The sequence below is a fragment of the Lutra lutra genome, chromosome 18, assembly GCF_902655055.1.
Source record: "Lutra lutra chromosome 18, mLutLut1.2, whole genome shotgun sequence".
Classification (NCBI taxonomy): Eukaryota; Metazoa; Chordata; class Mammalia; order Carnivora; family Mustelidae; genus Lutra; species Lutra lutra.
Window position 1 is genome coordinate 25493122 of NC_062295.1, and position 11288 is coordinate 25504409.

Below are 11288 nucleotides of genomic sequence, written 5' to 3' on the forward strand. Positions count from 1 at the left end.
CTCTAGATCCGAGAATACCTTGGCAGGAGGGGTCCCCTTCACAAGTGAACTTTTTCACACAGTTTAAGTGACAAGTGTTAGCTATTTCTGCCATGAAACCCTTTCAAACCGTTTCTAACCAACAAGTGTACAGGCTGGCTCAGCTCTCCCTCTGCCCTGACTCTGCCTGAGTCTTTAAAGGTCGTGCAGATAGCCTGTGCCCACATTAGGGCTGAAAACGAATATTCTAGTCACAACCGGGGATCTGCGGCATCCTGCATTGCTTTCCCTCAGAGCCCAACGCCACGTTGAGCACTTGGCCAGCACAAGTGGTTAAGGCAGCCTGGATGATTAGTCCTTAGTAACCGGAATGGTGCCTGGCATTGGCTTTGGCTGTCTGTTCAGAATGGACTCGAGGTCTGCAGGAAGGCAGTGCCAAGCTGGTGCAGAACTTTGGTCGTAATCGACTTCGTGATTTTCTTTCCTTTCTTTTCTTTCCTTTTTTTTTTTAAAGATTTTATTTATTTATTTGACAGAGATCACAAGTAGGAAGAGAGGCAGAGAGAGAGAGGAGGAGGCAGGCTCCCCACTGAGCAGAGAGCCCGATGCGGGGCTCGATCCCAGGACCCTGAGATCATGACCTGAGCCGAAGGCAGCGGCTTAACCCACTGAGCCACCCAGATGCCCCGTGATTTTATTTTCAAATGAGGATCTTAGGAATATGGGAAAAGTTCGGGGCTATGAATCAAAGAACTTAATCCTGCTTCTGCCGTTCACTATGGAATTAGAGAGTCCATAAAGCTGCCCTCAGCCTCAATTCCCTCATGTCTGGAATATGAAGGAATGTACTAGAATGTTCCTGTTCAGCCCCAATGTTTTTGAGTGGTCGGTCGACTCCGTGGGTTTGGGGGGAGTGTAGTTTGATGCACCGGCTGCCGCAGACTGATGGACTGGCTTCTCTAAGGGTGGACTCGCTGGCATCTCCAGGATTGCTGTGGCGGCGCCCTGCCCTGCCCTGCCCTGCCCTCCCCTCCCCTCCCCTGCTCCTCGTGCAGGGACGTGGCGCAGCACTTTCAGGCAAGGCTAGTGTTAGAGTGACCGAAGTGTAACTGGGTTAGTCCTCACATCTGACAGCTTCTTGTACACTAACGTTGCCTGAAGGAAGTCAGCGTCACAGCTGGGGCTAGTGTGTTCTGCCCTTCCAGCCCGAGTTCATCTTTGCTTTTTTGTGAAAATTAAATTAAAATAGAACCCAGTGAGTACTTTATTATTGTTGGTTTCGGTTGAACCATGACCTAGGCAGCTGTGTATGTATTTAAAACTGCTTAGTATTCAAACCGCCAATACAGAAGTGAAGAGACGCCAGAAAACATCTTTTCTCCTCCTTTTTTAAGTTCTGCTTTAAGGTGGTCATGATTCAAAGGCCATGACAAGGGGGCCACACTCGTGTTGGTATCGACTGTGGTGAACTGACCTCTCCAGGAATTATTTTAAGGCAGCTTTATTTATTTTTTTTTTTTTAGTTTTCTTTATTTAAGTAACCTTTGCACCCAACGTGGACCTCAAACTCACGACCCTGACGGAGACCAGGAGACGCATGCTTTTCTGACTGAGCCAGCCAGGCACCCCCAGGCAGCCTCATGTAAAAAAATAAACAACTAATCACGGGGCACCGGGCTGGTTCTGTCAGGGGAGTGGGCGACTCGATCTCGGGTCTGTGAGTCTGAACTGCACGTTGGGCGTAGAGATTACTTGAAAGTAAAATCTTAGAAAAAACAAGTAACTAACCACATCTGCTAAGTGAATTTGGATTAATGCTTTTAATGTTTTACTACTTTCAGTCAAGCTTTCTTTTCAAGTTTTGTTCTCAAGTAGATCATTTTCTCTAAGTATAATATGCTATTTTTTTACACATTTTCTTGAATAAGCTGGTTTAATCTCCTAGTTTATTTAATATCTCATGCCAGTGAAGAGTTCGTATTTTAGATTGTGAATGTGAGAGTGCTTTGGAAAACCAGCACCGTTATCCCAGTGCCAGAGGCTGATGGCTGTATTGTCATTGTTATTTTCAGTGCTTAGCTCTGTGGCTCTGTTGACCCCACCCAGGGGTCCTGGCTGTAGGGTGCCAGGGGCAGCGCTTTCAGACAGCTCTTACTTGCTTTCCTTACACCTCTGTTTTCTCCCACCGCAGGACTGGAATACGTTTCTGCTGCGGTTCAACGATCTGGACTTGTGTGTATCCGAGAACGAAACACTGAAGCACCTCACAAACGACACCACAACCCCGGAGAGCACAGCAGCCAGCGGGCAGGCCAGAGCGTCCACCCAGTCCCCACAGGCCCTGGAGGACGCGGGCCCACTGAACATCTCAGTGGCCATCACACTGACCTTGGACCCGCTGAAGCCCTTCGGAGGGTACTCCCGCAATGTCACGCATCTGTGCTCCACCATTCTGGGCCATCAGATTGGACTTTCAGGTATGTGAGTGTCACCCTTTTCCGTTCAGATTTTCTGAGGCAGCAACTTCCAAGACAGAGTATCAGTGGTATGTGGTTTTTACTCGTCAGATTATTGTTTTTACACGTGTCCTCTTTTCTTGACTTGGAGCTAAATGAAGTCAAGAAGGAGCTGTTTGTGCTACGTCTTCACCTAAAGTGCTTGGTGTACAGTAGGCTCTCAACACAGCGACTGAGAGGAGACTTTAAGGCCGAGCTCCAGTTTTAATTTTTACAAACACAAAATTTTTATTCAGGTTTTTCATCGTAGAGTTTTCAGTACATACTACAAATATTGTTACTAGTCTACGAATTTTCGAATGCGCACCCACATTAGCTCAGCACTGTGCGAGCTGCTGGGAAGAACAAGAAAAAGCCCAAGACCTGGTCTTGTCTGTTGGAATTTTAGGATCACGGAAGAGACAATATAACATGAGTTAATATTTATCAAACACTTAACAATAGTTCCTGGCACAAAGGAGATGCTATACTAAGTGCCAGGCTCCCCTCTCAACAGGGAGTCTGCTTCTCTCTCTCCCTCTGCCCCTCCCTCTGCTTGTGCCCTTTCCCTCTCTCTTAAGTAAATTAAAAAAAAAAAAAAAAAAAATAGTGAAAATAACCATCAGTAGAACATTGAGCCCTGCTGTTGGACCAGTCGGGGGTTCTGACCATGACAGACTGTTGAGGACGTAGTAGAAGCTGGAGTGACTAGGAAAGGCTTCCTACAGAGGCCCAGACCTTAGAAGAATAGTCTTTGGTTCTTTGTTACCAAGGGCCTCTCCGTCCTTGGAGGAACTTGGGAGTGCCTGGCCGATCTCTGCTGGCTCTTCCGGCTGAGAGCTGTTCCCACAGGAGAGAGGGAAGGTGACTCTGGGAGCGGGTGGACCGTCTCCTTCTGCTATGGTCCTAGACCTTGGTTTTCGTTGAAGCTTCTTTATCCCTTATCAGTTCCCAACCTTCCTGAAGTCTGGTAGACCGCCCGATCCTTGGTCTGCTCACATAGGGAAGGGAACAGTAACGCTTCTCTGGTCATGTTTGTGGCATGGCGTGTGTTTTATGTGAAGTGATACGTATAAAAGCGATTTGGAAATGGCACGAGTGCTGTACAGGTGCTAAAACAGCGGAGGTAGTAACTCAGCCAGCCCCCAAATTTCCACCTTGGGCACTGGGGGCCCTTGTTGCCTGGCATCTCCGGGCCCTGGCTAACGGTGGCTCCTTTCCGTTTGCCACACTCTGGATCCCCTGGTGAGCAGGCCTCGGAGTCCGGCTCCAAGCTCTAGTTCCTGAAGTCCCGCACAGGCAGATGTCCCGCTGATAGGGGATTCCTGGGTGAGTTTGATTCCAGGATTCCTTGGAATACCAGAGCGTAATACATAGATGAGTTCCTACCTTGATTTACCAACGCTCTCCCTCCCTGCCCCCACAATTTCTCTTTCGTAGGCAGGGAAGCCCATGAAGAGATCAACATTACCTTTACCCTGCCAACAGCTTGGAGTTCGGACGACTGTGCCCTTCACAGTCACTGCGAGCAGGTGGTGTTCACCACGTGCATGACCCTCACAGCCAACCCTGGTGTGTTCCCCGTCACCGTGTAAGTGTTTTCCGGAACCCGGTGGCTGTGCGCCGGAAGCCCCGTTTACCAGGAGTGGGACTGGGGCGCTTGGGCAGGTTCTTGGGGAAGCTTGTGGTAAACGACTGGACACGGCTGTCCCGGCGGGCCCGTCTGAAGGGTTATCTGAGTTGAGTTTGGAATCCTAAGGTAGAACTTGGCATTGAGGATCTGAGAGTGAGTGAGTGCTTGAGCAGGGAGTGAAAACATCCGCTCTGTGTACCGTGCTGGGCCGCCTGTCCTGTCGGCGCAAGCGTGTCCCACCGAGTAAGTAGGAGCTGATGTGTCACCAGCATGGCTTACGAGGAAGCCTCTGGAAAGATGAAGCTTTAGTCACTGCGACCGAGAGCATAAATGAATCTTTCCATGAAACTGTCTGTTGCTGAAACTTACGCCTCGTGTTTTGAGCAGCTGTCCATGTCACCGTGGATACGTTTTAAGGTTTGGGGTTTTTTGCCTCTTTATAATGGAGATGATGATCTGTAAGTACGTGAAATGTGTAAGATGTAGCCTGCTTAAGAGGATTCTAAGGTGAATTCTGGTTTTTTATTTAATTATTTTTAACCTGCAATGTAGATGAATTCTTTTTATTTATTTATTTATTTATTTTTAAAGATTTTATTTATTTATTTATTTGAGAGAGAGACAGTGAGAGAGAGCATGAGCGAGGAGAAGTTCAGAGAGAGAAGCAGACTCCTGCGGAGCCGGGAGCCCGATGCGGGACTCGATCCCGGGACTCCAGGATCATGACCTGAGCCGAAGGCAGTCGTCCAACCAACTGAGCCACCCAGGCGTCCCTAGATGAATTCTTTTTAAAGAGGAATTACTCTGGGGGGTGCCTGGGTGGTTCAGTCAGTTGACATGTGATGTGATTTCGGCTCAGGTCATGATGTCAGGGTCATGAGGTGGAGCCCCACGTCGGACTCGGCGCTGGGCATCGAGTCTGCTTGAGACTCCCCCTCTGCCTGCCCCCTGTGCACGTGCACGCGCGCTCTCTCTCTTGCTCTCTCTCAAAAAATAATTACTCTGGGATCTATCTGTTTTAGACATTCGGAGGTTTGTAGGACAAGATCAGATAAGTTAAATGTTACTTGCTGTTGGAGAAGTTTGTGTATAAAACTTTCAGTTGTGACTGAGAATTTAGATAATTTACAAAAATGGGCCTAAAAGGACCAGGCCTCTCTTTGGCTACATCACAGGGAAGAGAACCATGCTTGGTTGACTTGTGAAGCCAGAAATCTTAACACGCAGACTTGGAAGCGTCGGACGCCTGCTTCTTACTCTGTTAGGTGTTTGTTAAATTAAAAAAAAAAAAAAAAAAGGCCTATGAGCTGAAAAGAGCGTAAAGGTCTTCATCTTAAAGAAATGTCTCTTCTTTCTCTTCTCCACACGGGACGCCATGCTCAGTGCGGCGCCGGGGCCGTGGGGGAGGCCCGGGTGAGGGCGTCAGGCCGCTGAGCCCTGTCTTGTGCTCTCTTCCCCGCAGACAGCCACCACACTGTGTTCCCGACACGTACAGCAACGCCACGCTCTGGTACAAGATCTTCACGACCGCGAGAGACGCCAACACAAAATACGCTCAGGATTACAACCCTTTCTGGTGTTACAAGGGGGCCATTGGAAAAGTCTATCACGCTTTGAATCCCAAGCTTACAGTTATTGTTCCGGATGTAAGTGAGAGAAGTTGTGTGTCCGTGTATCCGTCTGTCTCCCTGCATCTGGGGACAGTCACCTAGGCCCTCTCTACCTCCTTGGGTGCACTTAGCCCGTCCCCTTCTAGATTTCCACCTGGGCCAGGAGACTAGGGCTGGTAGCAGGGGCCCGGGCTGAGCTGCCACCCCGTCTGTTAAGGACGCTCCGCATCTGTTCTTCGTTTTCTGCTTTGGTCACCAGCGGTTACGTTTGTCACGCGGCCGTCGTGTTCCAGGGACACGCGTACCGTATCTGCTCACTCCCACGGTCACTCCGGGAGTATTGGGTTGGTGTGAACACAAATGGTAAATCGTGTGGAATTCACGAAGGTGGAAGCAAATCGGAGGAGAAGAGTCTTTGGCGAGATACTGAGGGCTGGTAGGGTTTTACCTAACAAGGAGGAAGACGCTGTAACCCGCCTGCTGGGGCACGTTCGGCCTCCTGCCCAGCCTTGAACCCGCTTTTAACGGACTGCACGGATTTTTCTAAGTGTCCACACTTTTCTTCCTGTCGGTATATGGTAGCCAGACTTCTGGCCTGATTCTTTTCTCTTTCTTCTGTCAAGCTGTAGCAGTTGGTGGGCTGGGGCTGCGGGACTGAGCAGCGGAGCCAGGCTGGGCTCTGGGCAGGGGCCAGGGTCCGGAAGACGCGTCGGTGCCTCACCGAGGCTTTCGGACTTCGTGCGTTTGGGCTGTAGGGCCTTGCACAGCAGTGCGTGAGGGAGACGGGTCTGCCCAACCGATGATCGTTTGTGGGCTGGAGCCCAAGGGCCCAAGGCTGATGTTTTGAGGCCTGGAGGTGTGTGCGTGTGGGTGCGTGTGTGTGAAGGAAAAGGGGGTGGAAGCAGGGCTGGCGTGCGGCACCTGGCAGGCCTGGTGACGGTGACCACGTGCAGGAGGTCAAAGAGGAGTGAATCAGGGACTTGGAAAGTGAGGACAAGACAGAAGGAAGCTGCCCGTGGGGAGAGGCCTTCTTGGCGGGAGAGTAGGGAGGATTGGGGAAGACAGGCTTGGGCTGTCAGAGGAAGGGATGGAGGAGAAGGGTAAGGGTTAAAGCCCCTGGGTCTCTGGGGCTTCCTGGGGGCGGGGGGTCCTGGGGCAGGGGCTGCCTTAGGAAGAAGTGGGTGGCCACAGGAACAGTGTCTTTACTTAGATCTGGTTTTAATAGTTTAGAAGAGGAAGAGAACCCTCCCTCCTTCCAGTTAAGAATTCAAGTTGAGGTGAGTCTGGAGGTTATGAACCCGTTTCCAGAATCCTAGCAGTGACGTCTTCCAGCAACTCAGTGCGATGTTTCTGGCTTGTTCTCTTTATTCAGGACGACCGTTCATTAATAAATTTGCATCTCATGCACACCAGTTACTTCCTCTTCGTGATGGTGATAACCATGTTTTGCTACGCCGTCATCAAAGGCAGACCCAGCAAGTTGCGTCAGAGCAATCCCGACTTCTGTCCTGAGAAGGTGAGCAGTGGACGGGTGTGGCCCAGCACTGTTGCTGGGGGTCTCTGCAGACTGAAAGTCCCGCGTGGTCCTGATTCCCTCTATGGCTGGCGGCTCATCTCCTGCAGAGAGCTTAGGTCCTGTGTGTATCTGCAGTGGTCTGCCCTCGGCCTAGACCGTGGTGGTGGATTTTCAGCCACACACCCACTGCATAGCTGGGAACTGGGAACTGTTCTCAGAGCCCCGGGGTGGGGGTGGGGGCAGCGGACCCTGCCAGGGCTGCTTCCCGTCTGCCTCTGTCAGCTGAGGAGCCACCTCGCAGAATCCTGACCGCGGTTTCAAAACCACGACCTCTGTCTCGGCAGGGGGTTCCGCTGGATCGGCCGCTCGCTGCGGAGACTTTAGGGTTGCTGTTCATGCCCCGCTAAGTGAGCTCCTTTTTTCTTAGGGAGTTAGCAATTCCTCTGCCTGCTAGATGCCTGCCATGTAGCTCCCGGTGTTTGGTTGGAGACGGACCCAGTGAGGGCGCTGGTGGGACTGAGTTACGTGGGCTCTGCTGTGTGGCGGGATCGCTCATCGTGTTCTCTTTCAGGTGGCTTTGGCCGATGCCTAATCCCACAACTGCCCGTTCTCTAAGAGAGACTGAGAGAACGTAATCATTGCCTGCTGAACCCAGCCTGGGCCTGGACACTCTGTGAATATGTTATCTCGCAACGTTGGGTTATTCCAGCCAAAGACATTTCAAGTGCCTGTAACTGATTTGTATATATTTATAAAAATCTATTCAGAAATTGGTCCGATGATGCACGTGCTTCGCACTGGGTGCAGCCGAAAGCCTTCAGCCCCACCGCGGACTTGGTGGGATGCGCCTGCGCCACTGGGGAGGACGGGGAGCTCGCTGCAGCAGAGCAGACCATGCTGTCTTCCCCGCGGTCACGGGCGTTTCATTGCTGGCGGGGTTGAGGTTTCTTCGGTCCTTGTCTCAGCCCGTGTGTACAGAATGTTCGAAACTGTCTGCACCTTCGATGTGATGCTGCATTTCCAAAGCCACCAGTCCGCTTTGTGGATTTTACGTGTCTGTGGCTGAATAATCATGGTGACAACAGTAATCCCTTTTTCTCCGTTTTGCTTGCAAGGAAACATGCCTGTCTTTCTTAGTTTCTTGTTTTGTTTTTTTTTTTTTCTTTGAAAGGAAAAGTAAAATAGTCACATTTTAATACTACTCTAGTTAGGACAGACTTGTGCTTTCATCTTGAGTAAGAAGTTAACTATTGAAAAATCACCTACATGGTAAAGATCTAAGTTTCATTTTCCATACGGACGGTGAGGAACCTGGTCTGGTGTGAGTCGAGTTGGCACAGAATCTTCCACTGTCTTCTCCTCTCTTGTCCTTTCCTCGAATAAAAGTTAAAGCAGCATCCTCACTCAAAAGAGCTTAAAAATGAAGTAAATGGCTCTAGAGTAGAAATTAGCTATTCTGCTTGCTGGAATGCTGACGGCAGTTTGGGAAGAGAAAGCTGATGAGCCTAATAGTTGTGCAGGAGTTTCTTGTCTTCCTTGAAGAGGGAGTAGGTTTTCTTCCTTCTACTTTTCGCATCTATGTCTTTGCAGTGAGCATGTCTCGGAAGGAAGTGGCAGCTGGTAGATCCGGGGCGTGTCGTGGTGCCGGTGGAACCGGAAGGAAGGCAGCTCTGATCTGCCGTGTCTGAGGAAAACAAAAAGCATTTTTCTTTCCTGTGGCACTTTGATGATCTAGACCTTTATCTCTTTTTTCTTCTAATCCATCTTGTAAAAAAAAAAAAAAAATTGCGTGGTTTTTCCTAGTCCTTTCTTGTTACTTGTATTCTTACTATTTTTTGTAATAGCTCTTTGCATTAAAAACACATTGTCGTGACTGACCTCTGTGTCCCCCAAGCAGAGGTGCGGAGCCGAAGGGCAATTAAAGCCTCGGCCGCGGCCCTGGGCGTCAGTCTCTAGTCTGTTCCGAGTTGCAGATCAGTCCTGCGCCTAAAATAATTGGCCTCAGACATGTGGTCCCAGGCATTCTGCAATGGAAGGCAGTTGTGGGCTCTTAACAAAGATTATTAAAGTAATCACTGTAGTAACTTAATATGTCAATATCCCCCCATTTTTCTTCCTTTTCGTACATCTCAAGCACCGTAATCGTACTCGTCTATCCAGTCTTTCTGAGTTGCTTACGTGACGCGTGGCTAACCCATGTATTTAGTTTTCTCTGTAGAGACTGTGAGACTTTTACGAGACAAGATGGAGAGAGAGCCGTTTGGCTTGACCGTTAGAAACATTAGTATCAAGACCAACAGATTTTAGATTAAGCTGCTACTGGATTAATGAAATCCCAGTGAGGTGGAGTTAGAGGGAGAGGTCTGTAACTGGCAGAGTACCATGAAGGGAGAAAGGTGAAAAGAGTCCGTTTCTCTGGCGTGTTCAATCCAGCTGTTGCTAATATGAATGTCCTTGTTTTAATGACAGGGAGTGGCTGGAATCTGTAGCCAGGGGCGGAGGGACTCTTAGGCATGAGGGAAGGAAGTGCCAAAAATGCCTGGACAGTATGACTTGTCACGAGGGGAGGACACACACTTTAAAATCCAGCGTTCACTCTGGCAGGTAATTTCTCAAAGATCTTACGGAAACCCAGGGTCTGTCAGGGGTCTGAAGGAGGGTGGGCAAGCGGAGAGGCTGTGGACCTGGGTGCAGAGGTCTAGGCACCGAAGAGACTCCCGTGGGCTCTGGGACGTCCGGAGTCCTGTCCCATCCGGGAGCTTGCAGACGAGGCCTGGTCCTCCGCCACGTCTCGCCCGGGGGACCTCGGGAACAGAAGAGTGTCCCAGCGGGGCCCAGGTGCCATTGCGAGTGACCCCGCATGGGAGCCCTGGGCGTTCTCAGGCGTCTTGGACCGGAGGCCCAGTCAGGGTCAGCAGCTCTCAGTGGTCGTTTCAGATCATATTGATCTCTTTCCTTTCTCCTTTTGTCCTTTCACTGTATGACTTGAATCAGTTTTGATTCTATTTGTAAGTTTTTCTCGTCACTAGGAGCCTGCATTTGGGTTGCATTTTCTTTGGCGGTCTGTGGGGATTCCGCATCCCGGTTTCCAGCCCTCCTGCAGGCACCGTGGGGCTGCGAGGGCCCACAGACCCATCTCGCTTACCTTCTGCATGATGGTCAGTAGCTGATCTGTTACGGCGTTCACTCCAGGTTAATTTTCTGTGTTTGGAGTATGTGCATATGTGCTTTACAGAATAAAACCTCTGAATTTATTTGCCGTGTCTCCCGTTTCCTGCCATCTGCTGGGTGTTTCCTAAGGCGAGAACATCTGCGATAAGTCATTGAGGCCGTCTCGCAAGCTGTTCCCTCCGAGGGTCACCCATCCTCGGGATGTGGGGTGGCTGCGGTTCCCACTAAGCTGGCCTCAGCAAGCACCCGGCTCGTCTCCCCGAGTGCGGGACCTCCTTTCATGCACTGGACCGACAGGTCCTCACGGACGTGGCCCAAATCCTGCCCAGAAGTAGGTAAAGGAAGGAACAGAGCGCGAGGGAGCATTTGCGCAGGTGTGGGCGTTTGAAGACCCCCTTCGGGTGCACTTGGCCTGAGTTAGGAGAAGCAGACTTCCGGCCGCGCTGCCTCCTGCCGCAGAGCCCCCCCGTGTGCCAGGCTGCCTCCACCGGCCACCGCGTCCCCTGCAGCGATGCGTGGAGGAGATCGTGGTCACCAAGTGACTTCCTCCCTCCTGCAGGGGGCAGGGGCTCTGGGGTCTCTCCTCCCTCCCCAGCAGGTACAGGGTCGTAGGGGTCAGCTTCTAGACACCGAGGGACAGGACACCTCCCCAGGCCCATTTGTTTCCACCTCCCTCCCCTCTCCAGCCTTCTCTGTCCCGGGTCAGGCGCTGCCGCCCTCTGCTCCCTCCTTGTCCCCAGTGGTCCGTGTGCTCTGCTGGTTCAACGCAGCACAGACGAGCGAGAGCCCCTGGACGAGGAGAGCTCGTGTCTCCTGTCCGCTGTGTGTGAAATCTGACACGCCAGGGCCCAGATAATGCTTTGAAACCACTTCATGTCCCAGAG

General features: G+C 51.0%; 1 protein-coding gene across 3 annotated transcripts in view; it reads left to right on the top strand.

Moving 5' to 3' along the window:
• TMEM248 (transmembrane protein 248) overlaps positions 1-10487 on the top strand; it is a 29841-nt gene extending 19354 nt beyond the window's left edge. For all 3 annotated transcript variants that reach the window (XM_047714509.1, XM_047714510.1, XM_047714508.1), the window contains exons 3-7: positions 2171-2456; positions 3915-4065; positions 5570-5753; positions 7090-7233; positions 7805-10487. In XM_047714509.1, coding sequence (XP_047570465.1) covers positions 2171-2456; positions 3915-4065; positions 5570-5753; positions 7090-7233; positions 7805-7825 — 786 coding nt within the window. In that variant the 3' untranslated portion in view covers positions 7826-10487. The remainder of the gene's footprint in view (positions 1-2170; positions 2457-3914; positions 4066-5569; positions 5754-7089; positions 7234-7804) is intronic.
• Positions 10488-11288: the final 801 nt, after the last annotated feature.